The 23,789-nt window shown below is 34.5% G+C and overlaps 1 protein-coding gene across 2 annotated transcripts in view; it reads left to right on the forward strand.

Annotated features, from left to right (window-relative positions):
- The window catches only part of LOC129247182 (probable G-protein coupled receptor 158), a 146,146-nt gene that overhangs the window by 109,350 nt on the left and 13,007 nt on the right, over positions 1-23,789 (forward strand). For both annotated transcript variants that reach the window (XM_054886174.1, XM_054886175.1), the window contains 7 exons: positions 18,080-18,325; positions 18,386-18,564; positions 18,805-18,885; positions 19,029-19,377; positions 21,070-21,138; positions 22,526-22,927; positions 22,995-23,189. In XM_054886174.1, coding sequence (XP_054742149.1) covers positions 18,080-18,325; positions 18,386-18,564; positions 18,805-18,885; positions 19,029-19,377; positions 21,070-21,138; positions 22,526-22,927; positions 22,995-23,189 — 1,521 coding nt within the window. The remainder of the gene's footprint in view (positions 1-18,079; positions 18,326-18,385; positions 18,565-18,804; positions 18,886-19,028; positions 19,378-21,069; positions 21,139-22,525; positions 22,928-22,994; positions 23,190-23,789) is intronic.

Here is a 23,789-nt window from a genome sequence, read left to right on the forward strand (position 1 = left end):
TTTTTGTATAAAGTTGAAAACTTGGATTTATGGTATATGGTTTTTCCTAGACAATAAGCTATACTTTTAGAAAACAATAATGAACAATGTTTATGTGCTGTCGCACGCTATAAAACTAAGTTTTTTATAAATAGAACTAGTTTCTAAAAATACTGTTTTTAAATATCTTCAGATAAGCGTTTTTATGGTTAAGGGGCCAACGTAAAAATTTTTAAAATTTAATCAACGCAATCAAATTAAAGAGGTTTTGGATGCTATTTTTAACTTCTTCTAAAGATCAAGAAAACTTGTATAACTCGGTCAAATCTTGCCCGATTTAGATTTGTAAGAAGAGCATTTTATCAAATTTTTTTCACAAGTATTTTCGAAAGTGATGCACCTAATGTGCACATATACGATTCTACTTAGCTCAAGCCTCTATAATCAATTGCCGCGATTGTAATTGCCGCTTAAAAGTAACTTATTAGTGGCGCCATTCATGCCCTCCCATACGCACTCATGCATCACGATGAAATAGAAGCAAACTCTCATAAACGATTGAATAATACCTAATAATTTTGTATGCTATCTTTTGCATTTCTCAAGAAGATAGATGTACAATTTTACTCGGTAGTACAACGTGTTAAAATTCGTAAAACTTGTTATGAAAATGGCCGATCTTTTAGAACAACATATGGCAAAATTCGCGATTTTTTTGGTTGAAATTATCGTTCGAATTCGACAATTCAAAGATTGGTGAACAAATTTCAAGAAACTGGTTCTGTCGAGGATAGAAAAAGGATTGGCAGACCAAAAACTGGACGTTCTGTTGAAAATATTGCTGCTGTAGCGCACAGTGTTACCAAACAACTTTCAACATTGATATCGCACAATTAGGCATTCATGAATCGGCTTTGTTTGGGCGTATTTTAGTTGTAGATGAGCTCATCATGGTGGGTAAATGATGTAATGACGTCATATATAATTGTTAAAATTCGTATTTTGAATAAAAGAATCTACATTTGTATGTGTTTTATTTTATAACAATAACCAGGTGCGCTTTTTGAAAGACCCTTTAAAACAACTACTAAACACAACATACGTGGAGGTGCAACCTGACTTTTAAAGACCACTGCGTCCCTTGGGATTTTTTCAGAGCCGAAACAAAAAGTAGTTGGTAGTATTCCACCCGAGATATTAAGCTCAATAAAAAACTTGTACCAAAAGGTAGCTGGCACATCTCTCTCTACCGTTTTCCTTCTGTTTCTTTCTTCCGCCTTTCCCCGCAGTTCCAGAAACTAATAACGAGTTGGCTCCACCTGCTTCCTGAATTTGAAAACACCTATGCCATCGTATACATCTCGTCTTCTGTTAATAAATCTGAGAACTCTCAAAAGAGGTATGTCTTTTTAATCATTACCTTTATTCTTATTCAATGCATAGTGAATTGCCATTACGTATGGCTTAATTTCACATGGAATACTTTCCGAGCCGGAACGTTTATATCCATTCGGTAGATGACCCAGCCAACGAGGCCGCTGGATCTTTATTCGCTACACTATGTCTATGCCGTCGTAAAGCTCATACAGTTCATCGTTCCATCGCCTGCTATACTCGCCGTCACTAACGTGCAAAGGTCGAAAAATCTTCCACAGAATCTTTTTCTCAAACCTTCCAAACCTTGCGGCTAATGATGTCAATATCATCAATTACAATAGACTTTACTTCACCTAAATCAGCTTTTCCAAATTTCCTAGACATAATTTTTTTATGGTAAAAATTCTTTATTATTTTATATTAACTCTTATTGTAAGTCTACATATGTATTTGTATATGTATTAAATAGTCTTATAAATAGTAGAATTTTTGGTTCATAGATTTAAACAAATAAATAAAAGGTTTTCTTCAAGTAAGTTGAGGTCCAACATTCAAATATAAGTAGTCGGTAGTAGTCATTAAGTTGGGAAATAACTTCTGACTTAAAGTTAACTTTCTATTTCTACACTCATAAAATAGTGGGTCTGCTCATAGCTAAACAGTTGATTTTTGAAGATATTTTTGTATCATTAAATTGTGCTGAAAAGGAGATAATTGGTTTCGAAGGGAAAGAGAAACGAATAAACTAAAAAGGTAATAAAAAAGGCTCGATTTTTTTGAGTCTAATGATTCTACATCTCAAATTTTTATGCTGTACTTACACGAGTACGCATAAAAGTAGTTGCTCACAATCTTGTTTTTGTAAGAAGCTATAACGGACGTTATAACGTACAGCTAAACGATGAATTGCATAAATGCTTGCTATTATTTTAATTGCCAGAGTCTTTCATTTCTATTAAAACTGTTGAGTATTTTAATTTTAAGCACCACTTTTGTAAAATAGTCTTCAAAAAAATATACACAAACAAATATGCGTATATATGTATGTACATACACATTTTAATCTTCCCATTTTTAAATTCTCTTTGACTCTATTCGAATTTTGTAAGCTTTTTGTAGATGTTAGAATTTCATTAGGTAAAAGTTTTGAAAAAAAAAAAATGCTAGAAAGTTTTTTAATACAGACCCAATGCCAATGAGAGACAAAAGCAAGACAAACATAACTTATTTCTTTCATAAAGTAAAGTAGGTGGTCGAAAAGGTGGGTTTGTGTGGGGAGGCAAAACAAGAAAAATGCTCACTAATCTTTATTTTATTGAACGCTTGCGCAAAAATGTGGCATACGTACATATGTATGTACGTGGATATACATAGGCATAGGTATTTGCGTTCTTATGTTCATTTGTAGGTGTGTCTGCAAATAGTTCTGTACGTCTATTTTTAGACAAATGACCATATCACTCAATGAATTGACAAGCGATAAAGGTAGGTAAATAACGAAAGTGAACGCAGAAAATAAAACTGCTGAAAATAGGGCTATGGAAAGAAATTACGAATTTTAAAACGCAGGAAACAAGAAAATTATATTTATTGCATTATAAAATAAGTATTTGATCCGAGAAAAGCAAAATGATCAAATATTATATTTTTCACTTTGAAAACGAAAATAAATGATTAAGCAATGAATGTTTGTTGAATTATTGAATATTTTTCTATTTCTAAAATTGGCACGAGGTAATTTAAGTTATTTAAGATTTTCAACGACGATTTTTTTTTTTAATTTTGCTTGACATTTTTCATGCACTTTTAATGGTATTGTATGTATTTATTCGAGATGATTCAAATGATGACAAATGTGAAGCCGCCACGACCATCTACGGCGCTACAGAAAGTTACTTGTGAGCAAATTTAAGCATTTATGGTATAAATTCAGCACAAAAGAGTATTTTCTTGAATGAATACATTAAATAATTCAACGTTTCCGAAGACTATTTCGGTGACACATCATTTTTGTTATAATTATTATAAAAAATTATACATGTATTACTGAATTCCGAAAAGAAGTCCGTTAACATTGTGACAGTTTTATAAAAATCGCTTTGCTAAATGACATACACATGAGTTATTATTTGATTACACTTAGTACAGACTACAGGACTAATATTATCATTACATTTCATCAAACAAAATACAAAATAATGCTGCTGGTACGCCTATAAACATGCAAAATTTCTCTGAGGCAACGTTGGCATGGAGTGGATTAAAATGAAATTTTTAATTAAAATTTCTGAATTTGATTATTTCATTCCAGAATATTTCCTCTTCTAGAACATGTTACCGTCTTTTGCAAAATCATTTTATATAATCGGTCGAAGTTAGTTCATCATTTTCATTATTCTTCTTGATTTATGGTGCTTTATTCTACTTTATAATTCGATACGAAATTTTAATTAAAATTTACTCGATTTCCGATACTTGAATTTTGATACTTGGTAACTCTACCTTTGAATTTTCAATTATATTTTCGAATAGTATACACCCAAAAAGAGTATACGCGCCAATTATATATATATATATATATATAGGGTGGGCCGTATAGCGTTTGCTTTTTGAACCACCTATTTTTTTGAAAATGGTAACACAAATGTCAAATGTGTTCGTAATTTACTTAAAGGTTTGACATTTACGAAATGAGACGCTATACGCTTGAACAAAATTGGGAAATATTGAAAACCTATTTCCAAAGTGGTGAGTCTTCTTCTTTTCTGATTTTCACATCGGTGGCTACGTCAATAAGCAATAAGCAATCGGCATCATCGGGCCATTTTTTTTCGAAAATGAGCGAGGAGCCGCGGTTACTGTAAATGGCGAGCGTTACCGTGACATGCTCAACGAGTTGTTGTTTCCAAAAATTGAAGAGGATGACATGGACGACATTTGATTTCAACAGGACGGTGCAACTTGTCACACTGCCAAAGTTACACTCGAACTTTTGCTACCGTTTTTGAAAACCGAATAATCAGCCGAAATTCCGATATCAATTGGCCGCCTCGGAGCTGTGATTTAAGCCCATTGGACTATTTTTTGTGGGGAGCCGTTAAGGATAAATGCTATGCGAACCATCCAGATACGATTGATGCTTTAAAACACGAAATCGAAGTTGCCATTCATGAAATTGGAGCCCAAACAATCGAAAATGTGTGGGTTGATCGAATGGCCTACTTTAAAGCCAGTCGTGGCAGTTATTTGAACTGTATTATTTTTCATTCATAAATGACAATGTTCAATCTTCAAAATAAAAAAAAAAGTTTGAAAAATATTGATTCGTTTTTTTTTTATTGCCGATTCAAAAAGCAAATTTTACATGGCCCACCCTGTATATTCGAAAAATGAAAACTAACAACTACTCGGATTTTTATGTCAAATTCATTCGACCTTCACAAATAATATTTGTTAGCTTTTTAGTAGAAACAGTTTGAATAATGCAAGTATCTTTATAATTTTTTATTGAATATAAAAAGTTTAAACAAGAAATTCTTATCAGTAGCGATTAACAAGCAAGCCCCAGCTCACAAAACAAATCCAATTTGGAATTATGGCGACATTTCTGTAACCACATCCAAATTTGGCCAAAGGCTACATAAAGTGCGCTGATGCTAAGCAAACTTGTAAATATTTGTAGAACTGGTTAACTGAAGAGTTAAGCAGTTATGGCGCCAATCAAGAAAAAGAAGATAATTGCAAATGCATAAATATTAACAACTACGGTAGATACCTATGAAATGAGACTTTCATCTATTAGTCCATAGATGTCGCTAGGAGTATTTTTAAAGTATTTTTAAACCTTCCCAAATGTCTTGTTTTTTTCGTCTGTCATCTGTCAACAATATTTAGTTCATTGTTTGTTACGTTTCATACAACAATGCATTTTTGTCGCTCTTAAAAATGTCGAATTTCGTGCCTTCAAACTACTATTGCGGACGTCGTTGATTTTCTGTTATCAATTGAAGAAAAACGCTTCTCAAGATCATCAAATGCTTATAGAAGCTTATGGTGAACATGCTCAAAGTAGAGCACAGTGCTTCAGGAGGTGGTGATTTCAGCGTGAAAATCGAGGACAGTGGCCGGCCACCGAAAAAGTTTGAGGACGCCGAGTAGCAAGCATTGCTGGATGAAGATGATGGTCAAATGCAAGAAATGATGGCAGAGCAGTTGGGAGTGACCCAAAAAAACCATTTCCAAACGTTTGAAAGACATGGGCATGATTTTAAAGAACGGAAGATGGGTGCCGCATGAACTGACTGAAAGGCAGCAAGAGAACCGAAAACCCCCTTGTGAAATGCTGCTCTCCCGGATCAAGAGGAAGTCTTTATTGCATCGAATCGTTACGGGTGATGAAAAATGGGTGTATTTCTCCAATCCCAAGCGTAAACGATCGTATGGTCCGCCCGGCCACAAGCCACAGACAACGGCCAAACCAAATCGCTTCAGCCGCAAGGCAATGCTGTGTGTTTTCTGGTATCAGCGTGGTATGATTTGGTACGAGCAATTAAAAACAGGTGCAAACTACGCTGCAAACTACCAACGACAATTGGCTGATTTGAACAGCGCTATACACCGAAAACGCCCAGAATATGCCGATCGGCGTCAGTTTTCTCTCGTTTTCTCGTCTTGATGACAATGCACCGCCACATCGAACAAGAGCGACCAGGGAATTGGTGGAGACGTACGTTTAGGAACCGCTGGTGCATGCGACTTACTCACCAGACTTGGCGCCTTCCGATTATCATTTGTTTGCATCGATGGGCCACGCACTTTCCGAGCAGCCAAAAAAATGGCTTGATGATTGGTTTGCGGTCAAAGAGACGGCCAATTTTTTTTGCGTGGCATCCACAAATTGCCTGAGGGACGCGAAAAATGTGTCGGTAGCGATGGCTATTATTTTGAAGATTAAAATTGTAACCATTTTTGGTTAATAAACGTTTGAAATTGAAAAAAATTCTCATTTCATAGGTATCCAGTCATATTAAATATTTATGTATGTAGGTATGTAATTATTTTCATTGTGGTAATTCCATAATGTTTAAGCAAGCCTTTCTCTCATTTCTTTCTTCATTGATTTCTGCGTCCATCCACAATGCACCATAATTAATTTTTTTTATTTTGCTAATTACTTTTTTGTTTTATAAATTACTGAGAAATAAGTTGTTTCTTTATTTTTTTGGCAACAGGGTGGTAAAACTGTCGCAAAACTAATAGCTCGATCCGAAACTTTAATAAATAATAAATTCGAATAGGAGCACTTTTCGAATCGAAGGACATAATAGGACCTTTTCTTTAATAGTCTGAGCAAATTTTAGAGTTGTATTAATTACTACAATGTCGCATTTCCTATTTATTACTAGTCAATCCACGTGATCTCCATTTGATGTTTCTACAACTACCGTTCGGCAGCTACTGTATCCGTGATTTAACTGGCTATTCAGTAAACTAAAAAGATTACTACGGTGTCCATATAAAAGACTCAAAAAAAATTACAGCAAAACAGAGTGCATTCGGCAAATCGATTTTACCAACCAATTTGCGAATTGGAAGAAACGTTGGCATAAGCGTTTTTTTTTAAATGACGCCCATGAAGCGGAAACTCTCATGAATATTGCTATACCGGCATATCAATATGTCGGAGGCGGCTTACTTTGAAGGGGACGTAATATATTGAAATTTACCTACATTTCTTTGTGGTAAGCTAAAGATGTTTTTCCTGTCGCAGCTATAAAAACAAGAATAATACAAAATAAAAATATGAATAATAACAATAGCAATGAACCGAACGCATGGCAGAACCCACAGAAACATTAACAAAAGTAAATCAGCTGAGGCTTTTGATGACACCCTTGACACTTGTTTGCCATTCTTTATGCCAACAATATTCAGGCTCCCTCCCACCTGCGATAGTCATCCTACAAAATAACTTTTAGCATATGCTTATTTATTGTTTGCAGTGTCATCCTGTTGTTGCTGTGTGCTGTTACTATTAGCAGGAATAGAAGAAGCATTCAGTTTGGCCACGAAGTTCACTGCGCAACTGTTAACATTCGGGATTTTTTAACCATTGTTCTTTCCCATACATAAATCTACTACCTCGAGACCACTTCAGTCGATCATGATATTTTAGAAATTTCAATTCACAAAGTTAATTGGCAAGAATTTATCTATTTAACATTTGTATGTACGAGGTTTGTTCAAAAAATAAGGTGAACTTTCAAATTTCGAGGATTACGTACATTCGACTTTCTATTATTATTTTATTATGTTGTCTCAAAGACAACACCGTTTTAGCAATATAGGATGTTTAGTTTGTTTATGAGAATCATAAGTAAGACAGGTTTTTTGCGTGTTCGGCAATTGTCTGCTATCGAAAAAAATGGATCAAAGAAATTGCAGCAAATTTTGTGTAAAAATGGAATTCAGTGGAATACAGTGATATTATTCTGACTCAAAAAAATGTTTACAAGTGGTACAAGTTTTTCACAGAAGGTCGAGAAGATGAAAAAGTGAAGAAAATTGTTATGGAGAATCGTCGAATCATGATTAGAGAAGTTGGTGAGGATGTCGGTACATCGGCATATCGGTTGGTTCATACTATGCAATATTTTCGAAAATTCTGATTATGAAGCATGAGGCAGCGAAGTTCGTTCCAAAATTGCTGAATTTTGACCAGAAACAACGTCGCATGAGCATCGCTCAGGAATTGTTGAAGGATGTCAACGATGATCCCATTTTACTTAAAAGGGTCGTAACTAGTGACAAATCATAGGTGTATGGTTATGACATCGAAACCAAAGCCCAATCGTCCCAATGGAAGAGTCCAGGAGAGCCAAGATCAAACAAAGCAGTCAAGTCGTCAAATGTCAAGGCTTTGCTCACTGTTTTCTTCGACCGAATCGCTGAGAGAGCTCAAGCACATACATAAAAGTGCATATCAGAACTTCTTCGAGGACTGGAAAAAACGCTGGCACTAGTGTATTATATCTTTGAAGGAAATAAAGTAGAAGTTGATGAATATAATAAAATTAAAATTCACCTTATTTTTTGAACACACCTCGTATTTATTAACGATGTGTGGCTATTAGCCAAGGAATATGAATTAAACGTTTTTGATTTTTTTTTAAAGCAGCAATTAACCAATTTTCTGATTGATATATCTTCAATCAAAAGTAACAGTTTATCTTTTCAGAATAATACATATGGTTTTAATTCAAAAAAATATTAAAAACTACTCTGGAGCATTCCATGGAAAATGGTAAATTTCGACCGCCGAACAAATTGCATTTCCGGATGATTATATTAGTGTTAATGTATTTAAAATATATCAATCTTCATTATAAACATCGACCTTTTACTTGACCTCAGTTTGAAGTATCTTTTTTTACAACAAAAACAACTCATAAAAATTTTATTTTCTTCTATCGAAATTTGGTCAAGTTTAAGCGCTTAGTTCTCATTATGTGTGACATATAGCGTGAAACTGATAATTGGTGTTAAAAGAACAAACTTTTACGTTTTGAAACGTAATATTAAAAAAAAAGTTTATTTATGAACAACGCAGATATGCTCTTTTAAAAAGATGGCTCGATGATGTCCCGTACGAACGCACTTAACACTGTAAGTTATTTTTGTGCTCATCCGAGTAACTTATTTGTTTCGATTACTTTACATTTAAAGCAAACTACTGGTGCTCTTTTTACTTGTAAAGCTTTGATTTCAGTTTGCTTCGCAAATAAGTTCAATATTCAGTCATTAAATTTTGTCCCGTACGAACACGGCATATAAGTTTTTCTTTTAACTGAAAAATGGAGAAAATTAGTGAAAATAATAACAACCATAGCGTGTCACGTTATAAAAAATGGAGAGACGAGAAACGAAAAAAAGGTCCAGATTTCAAAAACAACGAAAAAGAAAGAGTGAAACAGTGGAGGAAAAGAAAAACTGAAGCCATGACCCAGGAAGAAATACAGAAAAGGAAGAAGTACGAAAAAGAAAAAAAGAGAGTCCAAAGAGCCAAAAAGTTGATCCAAGCCCAAGACAGGGAGGCTGGCTCAAATATTGTTGGTGATTGCGAATCTGAATGTTTTCCATACAAATGTAAGCAAACGTATGCTAAGGCTGTACAGAAATGTATGCGAAGTCTACCCAGTTCACCCACTAAAAAAAAGGCTGTTGTAGCGGGTGTGGCAAAAAAACTTGGACTTAGTATTGATAACGTTAGGAATAAATCTATAAATGAACCAATTAACGATGACGAAACCACCAAAATGGTGAAAGATTTTTACTTTCGTCCAGACATTGTTTATACATGCCCGGGCATGAACGACACAATGGTCTGTTGGACTAACGGTAAAAAACTTACATTACAAAAGCACTACCTCACCTTATTTTTAAAAGAAGCTTTTTATATATTTAAGGAAGAGTTTCCGAACATAAAAATAGAGTTTTCTAGATTTTGTGCACTACGACCGAAAAATGCTTTGTTATTAAAAGACACGCCATCAGAACAGTGCAAATGCATGATTCACGACAATTTTATTCTAAAATAAGCTGTTTGAAAATAAGCTACAATAGCTCCTATTGGAGCAACATTCTCTGTGATACGGCCCTTGATTCAAGCTGTTGGAGAAATGTATGCGATACATTTAAAAATGGAAGTAAAATAGTAATACCTTATGACCCAGGAAGAAATGTAATTTATAAGCAATGGAAAAAAGGAGACGATCAACGAGTAAAACTGAAGACAGAAGAAATCAGTTGTGGAGAGTTACACGAAAACCTTATATCCGACTTACCATATGTCATGTATCACATAAATATAAAAAGAGTACAAGCACAAGCATTCCAAAGCGATAAAAATAATGAACATGCAAGAATACTTCAAATTGATTTTGCTATGTCTTATTCTTGCGCATATCAAAACGAGGTGCAGTCAGCTTTATGGAGCAGGGAAAGTGTTACTCTTTTTACCGCTGCTTCATTTTTCATGGCACAATGTAAAACTTTTGTGATATGCTCTGATACAAAGCAAAAAGATAAAGACAGTATATTCGCATTCGTGACATATTTGTATGATAAAATTTTTGCAGCAGATCATGGCGAAAGAATTAAAGAAGTTATATGGAGTGATGGTCCTTCTTCTGAATTCAAAAATCGTTATATGGTCTCATTATTGGTATATCTCTCTGAAAGATATGGGAAACAATTTGAATGGAAGTATTTTGCCACTTCCCATGGTAAGGGAGTTGTAGACGGAGTCGGTGGCAATATAAAAAGACTTGTTAATCAAAAAGCCCGTAGCCAAGGAAGCAATACTGTAATCCAAAACGCGAATGATTTCGCAAAAGTTGCTGCCACATTAGTTCCCTCAACATGCATTTTTTATATTTCTGCATCCGAAATAGCTGACAAAATTCGGGATGTTCGTCTCTGGGAATCGTCCAAGCCTATACCCGGAATATCCAAATTTCACGAAATATTAGCATATGGGCGCGAAGTTACGTGTAAAAGCCATGCTCAAGATAACAACAGCATCAAATTTTCCCTTTAGAGAACGTTAAAATCAAAATTTAAGAGCTGAATTTCGTACGCGTCCCGTACGAACACAATTTGTCCCGTACGAACATTTTCATTTTTACACTATAAGTCATTTAAACTAAATATGTTTTAAATGTTTTTATTGTGTTAATAAACTCTAATATAATCACAATCAAATGTCATTTTCGTTTTCTTGTTAATATTATTAGTTTTGCTGAAATTTGACTTAATGCACTATAACTCAGAGTAGTGGTAGATTGGAGCTGTCCCGTACGAACATATACATTTTTTTTTGATTTTGCAAAGATATGCGAATATTTTCAAACACGTTTATAGGTTTCGTTTAGGAAACTACCACACAGTATTTGTGCACTTAATAACTGGGTTTAAGAAGTTATGGTTTGTCTATAATTAAGGTTGTAAACTGTAAAAATTCGTACAATCTATCCCGTACGAACCATGGAATGCTCCCTCTGGTGTTACATTCCCCTTTTCGGGATTTTATACATTTTTTAAATTTATTTTTTACTGGAAAAAAACAAACGAAATTGTAACCGAAAATATGAAGGTCAGATTTTTACTTTTGCATTTGATCGAGAAAATAAGAGGCAGATTTCAACTTTTATATTTGACTGAAAAAACAAGAGTCAAATCTTAACTTTCATTTTCGAGTCAATTTGAACTTTGGTTTTTGCCCGAAAATATATCGGTGAAAATAAAAACAAAAAGGAACAGTTAGGGCTCTTCATTCAATCTTATCGCTTGCTCGTACTTTTTTTTTACTCTCAAATGGGTTTCTTGCACCTACTTTCACTGGTCCCTCCATTTGTGGAACAATATCTAGACGCACACCACAAATATTACTTTACACATTTTTCAAATTTTTTTAACTAAAATTTATTTTTATTGTCAACTTAAGATCATTGCATTTGCACTGATATGCTTAAATCATTAATCGATTCATAATTGATGCGTACTGGGTAGGATTGGTTGCGGTTCGGCTCAACTATTTTATGATAATTGCTGTTAACATAACTGCATTTAAGTATGTGATTAAAAAGGCATTGATGATAGTTTTAACGCATTTCTCCCATTTTTATTCATTGAAAATTTACGGGTTTTATTATAAAATCGCTGCACATGGCATGGCATTAAATTTTAAACTTAATTACGAAGTGTTAAGAACGTATCCCGACTGCAGAGATTCAAGTAAATAACGAAAAAAGTCATAAAATTGTATAAATACGTATGTATATGTACATATGTACATAAGTATCGGACATTATTTTGCGACGGTGTGCACATAGTATTTATACGTAACCTCGCTGTGTTGCCTTCTGCACAAGTGCTGACTAATGTTTTCTGCACTTGTAATGCATTCATAATGCACACCCTTCAACTAAAGCACCACCACGCTTAGTGTTTTTTCATCTGCACTTTAACCAACTATAAAAACACCGTTATGTGCTACCAATGCACACTCATATATCTATATACATATATATTGACGCGTACATCATTTTTGGGTGTTTGGCCGAGCTCCTCCTCCTATTTGTGGTGTGCGTCTTGATGTTGTTCCACAAATGTTCCAATACACACTTAATGCTCAGAATTCGTACAGGTACAAGAAAAAAATTATGTTTACGTATTGATGTATATTTTGGCTGGTTGAAAGCACTCAATGGCGCTACTCCTAATAAAGTTGAAGGATTTTTTGTTTTAGTTTTTTATCTGTATTCTTTTTATTGTGATTTTTCGATTGTCCGTTGCGTTATTTATGTTGCGCTCTTGTTCATTTTGCGATTGCTGCTTCTGCTGTTGCGCTATGTTTTCATTTCAATGCATACGAGTATTATCATTTACTTATGTTTTTATTGTATTTGTTCTGTACTTCCTTATATATATATACATATATATATATATATGGTATGTATATGTGTTATGTGTACGTATGCACACAACATTTTTCCTTTGCTCCTTCTACTAACAAAATATGTTCACATGCGCCATAACTATGCTTTGGTATGCGATGTTATGTACGTATGTAAATCACTCATGCATGCAAGGTATTTGCTTACTCACCAATGCCATCAATCCCACTCTCCACGCTCGCCACTAACACGAATATTACCCCGATTAAATACGGACATTTTATTACCTCCTCGGCTGCAAATTCTGTGCTGCTGCTGCCATGTACGCGCTTTCGTTTGCCTTCATGCTTTAGTGGTTTTGTGGCTATTTACTTTTGTTATTTGGCTCTTGTCCATGGGTGTACAAATGTTTGTTGTTGTTTTTATTGTAAATGCTTACATAAGATAAATACATATGTACAAATTAATTTTTACTTACTATAATATGTATGTTTATATGAATTTGCTTGTGTATAGTTCAATAACCATTGGTACTCTAGTTGTAAGGCTTTTTGATTGATGTCATTCGTTCTAAAAACACAAACGATGATGGATTATTTCAAAACGGACTTAGTACAAATGTTTGAAATATTTAATATACCTGTGTGTAGTTCATAAATTATAAATTACGCATACATTTTCTATATCGCCATGACTCGTATCTACTACTACAACTTTATACTATTCATACTCAAAAGAATAATGGTGACATCATTTTATGCTGCTTTGAGCTAAGAAAATTATTTAGTTATCTTTGAACAATAGTTCAAAGCTGTTTAACCACTTTTAGGATTTTATTCGTCACAGTTTCACTTTGAGGTTTCCCATTGCCTGCTAAAAGGCGCTTGTTATAATTTTTATTATTTTTCTTTTATTTTGAAGCTTTAAATTCTCAATCATGATACCACTACAGAGATAAAGGCGAAACAGAAAAATGGGAATAGGTTAAGAAGATGAAAAATCGAACGATTGCATTAACGGTTTCATGCACAAATCCATTCGACTACAGCGACTGTATGCAAGAAACAACAAATGATAGCGGTCGCCTCTCGGCCGCCAATGGCAAGCCTCCAGGTGTATTTCTGCCAGAGTACTCCATCCAAAGTGGCAGTTGAATATAGAGCGATTCGAAATGAACTGGCTAAGCAGTGCACAGCGTTGCCGAAATTCTTTCAACTTAAGGGGCCCCGGTGGTCTAGAGCTCGAAAATTTAGGGTATTTTCAGGAGTTTTTTTTACAATAAAAAAAAATTAAAAACAAATTATTTCTTTTTAATTTTAATAATTTTAAAAATAGCGCTGAGGTTAATCCTCCCGATAAATTGGACCTGCACGGTGTTGTCCATTTTGACTCTTCTATTTATCTGAAACACAAAAACAAAAAAAAAAAATAATTAATCGCTGTAACTATGTAACTATGTCCCGCTACTACAATAAAAAAAAATTGACAAAATGGCGCGGTTTTGAATTTGACACTATAAAAATCGGATTTTTTCTCAGTCTTTCAATCAAAAAAATACGAAATAATTAAAATAATTATATGATTCTAGCACGAGTGATAGCCATTGATGTTGTGAACAACATTTAAAATTTCAGACGATTCGGTTGAATATATATAATATATTTTTTTTTTTTGACAACACCAGGCCGAAAAAAGTCGTTTCGAGATAAATAAATTTAAAGTTTGGGGTACAGGAGTGCGCGGGCTGCTCTCTACCTAGTTAATGTGCTGTAGAACTATAATATAATATTTGGAATTTCCACATGAAAATATCACAGTATATTCTTAAGATTCGAAAAAAACAAAAAATCAATTTTTTTGAAATTTCTAGACCACCGGGTCCTTTTAAGCTTTAAATACAAGGACCTTTCCAATATTTTTTATTGTAAGCCGACCGACACTGTCTAATATATATCACCACTTTAAAACATTGACTTCTCACTGCATTATATTTATTTATTGATAGACGCCTTTCCCACAATCAGCCATGCTTTCGTCGTCTCATTCAAGCATTTAACTTTGTATCCATTAAATTATTTATAACAGCACATAACCTTTATGGTTGTGCGTGTGCCGGTTTTGTAAAATAACAATATTGCCGTAAAGAAAGGTAGTTTCTATTGAATCTGGTTGAGTGAGTTATCAAGATACCTGGAATGAGAGCGTACATATGTATATGCGTATATCTATAAGTACATATGCACATACATGCACACCACGCCATTGAAAAAGGTATACTCGTATGAGTGGGTGGAGTGGGTGGAGTGGTGACTTCTCTACAAAAGAAAAACTCTCATAAAATAATATTTTGTTGGTATGCATACATACAAATTTGACAAAATGTGCTATGAAAATTTCCCCATTTTTCTCCTACTTTTAGTATTTCAAAGTGAGCAATGAATGATTTTGTAGTGGCCTAGTCTCGTGTTAAATTCACATTAAATTTAGGGCTTCCAACTGGCAGCCACTTCATATACACAAACAAACAGAAGGCACCCACGTGCCAAGTCAAAGTAAAATTGAATCAGGAGTTATATTTAGAAAAAATTTCGATGCTTAGCTACCCAGCAAAGACGTATACTATTTTTATTTAGATGTGTGCGTAGAATAAATATGTTCTGTAAATATTTGTAAGTCTTAATGTTAAATGTTTGGATCTAATTTTCTCTCTTTGAACCGTTTGCTTCCGCAAAATCGGTTTTAATTTCTGTCTCAACTCAGGTCCGATTTCATTTTCTTGTTTCAAAACCATTAAAGGACGCGACGTCATTTACCTATTGCAGTAAATATTCCATATTCCTTGTTTTTTATTGTAATTAGGTTACTCATTTCAAATGCAAAGGTTCAAATACAACTTCAAATATACTAGGGCAGTATGATTCGCTGTATGTATTTGAATATGACTCGAAAATTTATAGGGTTCCCATTATGAAACTGGCAGGGAGTGCTGAGCACAATCACCCAAAAAATTTTAAAAAATCTAAAATAAATCCTAAACAAATTAAAATAAATCAAAAAAAAAAAAAACAAAATAAAACATAAAGCGTTAAACATAACGTAAAAATGTTTAAAAACCCGAAAGTGTATTTCACTTTAAAGAATTCTAAAATTCTATAATAAAAAATACAGCTTAACATAAAAATGTTTAAAAGAACCGTTGATATGTATTTCACTTTAATAAATTCTATACCAAAATAGTGAGATATGTTTTTTTATAAAACGCCACGCGCATATATCTGTAATATTTTCCGTACCATTTGATGACTTCCTAAAGTTGAAGTGTTTAAAATTGTCATAACTTTATACTTTCGAATATATTCGTAAGTTCAAACACTGTAAAATAACTTTTGGTTGTGTGTTTGATAAATAAAATAAATAAATTTTCAACATTGAATAAATCTCAAAGATTTTCTGTTTGCTTCTTAAAACTAACAAATAACACATTTTATAGAATAATAGATGACAATATCTAAAATACTTGGATTACTTAATATGGAATCCCCAAAGTAAGCAACAGCGAACCTCATTTACGTTTTCATGCTGTGAATTGTGGCATGGCGGCCATGCGACCCTCTATCAATTGTTTGTGGTTATTCTTTTATTGTAACTTAGTGCCCATTTACACAGGGAAACATTTGGAAGGGAAACATTTTATTCGATGGCGAAGGACGGCCGCGGAAGAGAGAAGGGAATTTGTCTCCCGTACTGGCGACATGCTTTGCTCTTCTTATTCGTATTTCCAATCTTAAAGCAATTTTAGACAATTGCTTCATTCGTTTTCTTCTTTTGTAGGAAAAAGTTCTGAGTTCTGTGTTGGTTTTCAAGCAAACGGAAGATATAAACGATGGCAAACATCCAAACGCTGCTTGGGAAATGCAGGATTATTTTTCTTAGTAAAGTAGGTATAATTTAAAAAAGTTATGGGACAGACCTATGTTGAATTCTAATTTTTCCCAGTACAAAAATGTATAAAAAAAAACCAACAAATTAATTTTTATTTAACCAGTTTGCATTATTCATTAAAATATTTAAGAAACGGTTGACGAACGTTCTCCGCTTTACATTTTACCAGGTTGTAGAATATATCCGAACCAAAAGATTCTAAAGTATTAAATATTAAAATGTTGCCGAAAACAATTTTGCCCGTGTGAACGCGAATAGAACATGAAAAGAGAATTTTCAGTGTTTCCCTTCCAGATGTCTCCGTGTGTAAATCGGCACTTAGAGTCGTGCAATGTAAGAACTCTCATACTCTTGCGTATTTTTATATTCCATGCCATTAAGTAATCGTGTTAGGTATAGAAAATTCACCTATTGCATTCAAAAATATAAAAAAATTACTCAAGGAGTTTGTTTAAAATCTAATATAATTTTATAAATCAAACGATAAAAGAAATTGAACATTAAAATGTGGATGGTTTCGCTCGTTTTATTTTATGAGAAAAATCGGCAAGGTCACGTAATATTTGTCTATGCCTGTATTGCATTCCATAACGATCTTGAAAACTCAAAACTTCGTAACACACAACTTCCATATTTGGCACAACTCTCACCTTTTTGTTGCGATACGATGCATGTTAACGAAAATTTTAGTGCTATAGCCAAGAGTCTAACATTTCATTCACCAGATTTGTAATAATTGTGCACAAATATCACAGACCTCAGATTATAAATTTCCTTTGATTCAGCAATTAAAGGCAGGCGATGGTTATCTTCGCTATCGCCTCTTACTCCGGACCTCAGAAGATTTTCTTTCCTCCCGCCTCTTGCAATTTCCTTGTTTTGCTTTGCATCATCTTCCAATACGGACAAGGCGCTTTCCGTGTGTTCCTTAGGTGCAAGACCTGAAAAATGCTGGGACACTGATACTCAAATCTCCGCTTTCATATTACGTGTCAATAAAGATTTTTCGTCGGAAAATAATATTTTTTGACCGGAAATTTTTTCATCTCGGCGTCTGTGCTAATAAACTACATTGGAATCGGAAAACTGCCCATGAACGTCCCAAAAATTGCTCCCCGAGCTATCAATTATCAGCGCAAGTGGTCCAAACACACTTCCAAAGCTCCGTAAGTCACGTCAATTGTTTCTCTGAATTGTGTGATATTGTTAGGGATTCCTTTTATCTGAAATCTATATCTGACCTGGTCAAGAACACGCGTTTTCTTAATCTTATTGCAAAGTTATTTGAATAATTTGCATTCGTCTTTTAACTTTTTTACTTGTAGTTCTTTGATTTCTCCGACATAGCCCAAGATGCCGCCCACCAATTCACCGAATTTATAGTGAGTAAATTTGGCAGCTCCGGCCCATCAACACAGCAGGCTATCACTACAGAGTTGCGGGAAGAGTTGCAGCGCCGTGCCAATGGCATTGCCAGCTATGCTCTGAATGAGGATGAGAATCTCTTGGCGTTCGCTATTGCAGCGCCGAGTATACAAACGGTTGTGGTCAAGTTCAGGGATGATGTAACGGTGAGTAGAAGAATTTCAATACCCACTTGAACTTCAGTTTAAACTTCATTTCTGCTGCAGATACCACCGCATCAGGCAAACAATAAAGCATTTCTTGGTTCCTATTGGCGTGAGTTAGGTGTGGCGTGGAACAGCACCGAAGGCACACAGGAATGGGGCGCGCCATTTAGAGATTGCAATGTACTGAAAGGACGTTGGTTGTGGCCGTTTCGCATTACGTTTAGTGAAAATAAAATAAAGTGAGTTAAAGCAAAAGGAATTCTTGAATTTTCAGAGGGGCTTTTCAGAAATGTTAGTTAAAATGTTTGCATTCAATTTGTCGGTATAAATGAAATCACAACTCGCTTAGGCTAGCGAATCGGATAGTGTCATCACATATTGAAAATACTTTAAACTAATAAATAGGCTTGCCGTAAAACCGTCTGTTTCTTCTCTCTTTAATTTAAAACATTTAAAATCGTGTATTATATAATTTTTAGAATTGCTGCTGCCGCATTAATCGCCGCTGACGAAGATGTCTGCAATGATGGGTTGGAGGAAGTCTTCGGACGAAAACATGGGTAAATTTATCTTTTTTATCACAATCAATGATTTGAAAAAATTATTTATAATTATGAAATCTAAGACACCTTTAACTAATTATATATATTAAAAGTACTTATATGCACTTATACGAAATTTTTTTCTATTTTTTTTTCAACAGTTGCGATCGCAATACCACATTTTGTTTGCTTACCGAAAATAAACCGGCGGCAACGAGAGATGTCTACACCTGCATCTGTCGCGAATCTTTTTACTTGCCCAACTCAACTCTCCAAGGTTTTCGTGGTGACATTGTCGAAACATCTGAGGGATATAGCAATTATTCGTGTATACCCTGTCCGGATGGCTGTTCAACGTGTGATCAGTATGGCGTCTGTTTGTTGGGAGAGCCACCCGAAATAGTGTCAGTGGAGAGCTTATTGAATGTATCTGTGGGATCGATTTTGGGTGCGTGTATGCTTTGCTGTATAGTATTGAGTGTGATTGTATTCCGGCAAAGGAAGTGTAAGGTAAGCAAATTTTGAGGGATGTTCATTAAAAACATACATAGAAGTAAAGTCGAGAGTAAAGAAGTAAAGAACCATATGAGAATAATATACGAATGTACTATAGCGTTATGGAGAAAGCTCAGGAGGAGGATAAAGATAGACATAATTATAAGAATTAGTAGAAGATAAGAAGAAATAAGAGTATGATGATAAGATGTGAATAAGAATAAAAAAAGAGTGAGAATAAGAGTAAGAGTAAGAAGAATAACCCAAATAAACCGATTTTCAGAAAAAATGATCAAAACACTTAGATCATTTGGCATGGAAACGCTTCAAGTCCCACGCTGCTTTAACAAATTTTTAACTTTATTGGAGTATTGTAACGGTCACCGTAGCGAAATAGGTTGATGAAACCCCAGGCATGAGCTACCAATAGATAGAACACGTTTTTTCTAATAGCGGTTGCCCCTTGGCAGGCATTGAAAAACCTCCGAGCGTATTTTTGTTATGAAAAAGCTCTTCAACTGGCCTGCCGTTCGGAGGCGGCGTAAAACAATAGATTCCTTCATTCGTGGAAAGCATCGAGATGCGCACCTTAAATACACTCCGCACGCGCTCTATCCTATCAATATGGAATTGATTGAAATGGCGCTATATCATGCAGCATACACCAGATGCGAGGTATAGAGAGGTATAAGTGCTACATATTTCGCCGCACAAAACCAATATGGCTAATGATTGAAAATTTAATATCACAGAATCCTTAAATTGCAAATTACCTCCAGAGAAGCTGTACTGGGTTTTTAATAAGAGGCGTGATTTTGAAAAAAGAAGATGCATTTTTTAATATTTAAAGGTATGATCTCAAGGTCCTAGAATATAATTCATCTAGTTCGGGTTGGAGTTTTTCATCATATCTGCATTATTCTTAATGACTGAATAAATCTTCAGATCGTCGGCTTATAATAGAAAGTTGGCAAACGAAAAGCAAGATCCAATGTCATTTATAAACATAATAAACAGCAATGAACAAAGAATGCTATCTTATGGTACGCCAGGAGTTGCGAAAAGAGGTTCACTTTAAACATCACCGAATGTGACAATGCGCCGCCTTCGATTCAAATACGATTTAAGGAAGGGAATGCTGAGATGGAATACTCACTAAAGGCAGCTAGATTTGTAAATGTAGAATGACCCGATACAAATCCGTGTTGATTTGGGCAAATTGATCTCTTAACTGAGCAATATATTGTACTTTGTCTTTGATGACGCATTCAAAGAGCTTAGATACAGCATAAGAGCATAGATAGCTTCAAGATAGGTCTGGAATTAAATATATCACTCTTATCGCCGCTTTTGAATATAGGAGTTATAGAAACGAGTGGCCAAGCATCAGTGAATTTACCAGAAAATAATGACTTATTGAAAATAAGAAAAGTTTTTTAATAGGATCGGTGCCAGTTTTTAGGTAAATTGATTGAATACTGTTTGAGTTACCACACTCAGCATGAAGAGGTGTCTGGGGAAAACTGTCTCACGGAGAAATTAATATATTTGTAACCGTTTTAATTTCCTTTGGTCAGAGCGGCCTTACCACTTAATATCGCTTTAGTACCTAATATATATTGTAATTTAGTGCATATTATAGAGTTCTAAAACTAAACCAGAGTAAAACGAAACATTCATTCAAATTAAATTTTTCAATTTTTATAGGCGATCGCCTCGGGTATGTGGACAGTGCTGGAAACAATTTTATTGGGAATTATATTACTTTATGCATCGGTAAGTTAGTTATCTGTAACACAATACTCGTAAATATTTTATCAATAATAAAAATAAATGAAATTCTAATAACAGTCAACTTATTTATTGCATTTACATTGCTCATAAATTCCATTGCGATATGGTTAATGTTATTCGTACAAACGTCGAGTTTAAGTTCACCGCTGCACTGGCACGCAAAGTTTACGTTTTTCACTTCCACTCTCTCCTTAATTGTCACTCCATCTTTATGGTACTTTCACTGACCAATAAAAGATTCCCATTGCCCATATTCACCTTCAATACACATTTTTGCAAAACAATTCCAGAAGTGTGCGTTGTGGCATTTGGCACTCTAGACATGCTGCATTATTTATTTACCTCAGTGTCCCATGAACGCATTTACTCACGCAATGCGAAAGTAAAAAAGCACGAAAAATAAATAAACTTAACTGCTTAGTTAGTCATCATTCCACGTGCACGTTTGTGATTTGATAGCCTTTGCCCATTGGTACATAATTGCTATATGGAGATTAATGCGTCCCACCGAGAGCAAAAGTGAGACAGGAGTGGCGTTGCGTAGAGTTGACTGAAGTTTTGCAAATTCACTTACGACATTTTTATGTCTCATTGCGCTGCCTACCTTAACCTACATATGTTATAAATATGTACATACATATGTATACACATATATAAGTACACTTACACTGGTCATTAAATGAACACCTCAGGTGTGTGTACCTTATGTCTAACATATAGGGCCGTTTTGCTTAACGCCTTTTTGCTAACTCGTACTTATGAAATTAAATTCCCAAAAAAAATATTTGAGAGTGAGTTAATACATTTTCATACATTCTAAAAATTTAACATATCCACAATCTCATTTTACGCATAAGACACATGATACGGATTTTATTATTAAATTTGTTTTTCTTTTCCTAATTTTGCACCTTCTAAATTGTTTTAAGTTCCAGAAGCGCTTTCATAAAAGTTAAATTAGAGGTACCATACCATAATGCCATAAACTAAACCATAGTATTAACCATAACGATATTTACTGTCATGTATTATTGGTGTCATGCAGAAACTAAAAAAAATACAGAAGCGGTGACGAGAAAATTCGTAATTTATTCATTAAAATAGTGGCATTATACATATACCACAATGAAGCAAATCAACAATCAGCTGATTAAGGTTACGGCGAAAAACCGAAATTCAATTGGTCTGTACGGTTACGGCTATGCCTAAGACAATATATTTAGCATGTCACCTCTAATCGATTACAGAGTAGTCCATACGTTTGTTCGATCAGCAGATTATATGGTTATGGTTATGGCACCTCAACTTTGAGCTTAACTCGCAAACTGATTGTCACTTCCCTCACCCTTGCTCCCTCGGCTCTTTCTAGGTTGCCGTCCACTTTTTTCCCGCCAGCACCGAACGCTGCTTACTTGAACCGTGGCTGCGCGAAGTCGGCTTCGTAACCTGCTACGGCGCCATCATACTGAAACTCTATCGTCATCTGATCGACTTCAGAACGCGCAAAGCACATCGCTGGGTACTGCGAGACATCGATCTACTCAAATATTTGGGCACCATGATATTTGCAGTCATCTGCTATATGGCCGCCTTCACTGCCGCAGCGCTGGATTTGATTCAAGTGTCACAGTTGGGTTCATTGCGTGAGCAACGTACCAACACTTGTCTGCCACTCAAGTGGGAATATGTGACGCAAGTCAGCGAGGTTCTGATAATTTGCTTTGGACTGCATTTGGCCTTCGCCAGTCGTAATGCCAACACACAATTTAGAGTGAGTTTGCTCTGCAAGTATTTCAATATTGAAACAATTATATGGCATTTTTGATTTTTTTTTTCAGGAAAGGCAATTTCTCGTTGCGACATTGGTCATTGAATTTCTTGTGTCGACAACGTTCTATGTGCTGCGCTTCTTCTATTTGCCCGAAATGAGTCCCAGTGCTATTTTCCTAGCGCTTTTTCTACGTTCGCTATTGACCAACACCATGGCGTTGGGTTTGATATTTGTGCCAAAATTGTGGTATCAGCATAAGCAGGTGAGTCGTCAAGCAGAAGACGAAGTTGATGTTGAAGATGATGATGAGGAAGAAGATGAAGCAGAAATTGTATGTTAAGTTTTTTTTAATAGTTTTGTTCAACATTAATTTAAGTTGAATTTATTTCAAATATGCCAATCAAGTGGAAGCAAACAACAAAAACGAAAGAAAGCCTGAATACACTAAGGAAAAATATAAAAATTTAAAATTGAATTTAAAGTGACGTAAATTAGTTTTTTAAAATAATTATATTAATTTCCATTATAAAAAAGTTTGTTCTTCAAAGAAATACTAATCATAAAGACTTTTTTGTTTACTTTTAAAATATTTAAATTTTTTAATAACTGATACTTGAAAAAATACAAGAACACATACGAAGATAGCAGTAAAAACTCTTTGATGGAGAACTTTTGATAATTACATATTTTGTAAGTTGTGTGTAATTTTTGAAGTTACTAGTTTGTTCAGTCAGTTCAATACAAATTAGATATGAAAAAATAAATAACATTTAGATGATTTTGAATGTTTTAAGAAAATATTTAAAAAAGAAAATTTATAAAAATTCTAAACTTAGAAATACTCATATGATACATTGGTTAA

Source organism: Anastrepha obliqua, chromosome 5 (genome assembly GCF_027943255.1).
Source record: "Anastrepha obliqua isolate idAnaObli1 chromosome 5, idAnaObli1_1.0, whole genome shotgun sequence".
NCBI classification, from domain to species: domain Eukaryota; kingdom Metazoa; phylum Arthropoda; class Insecta; order Diptera; family Tephritidae; genus Anastrepha; species Anastrepha obliqua.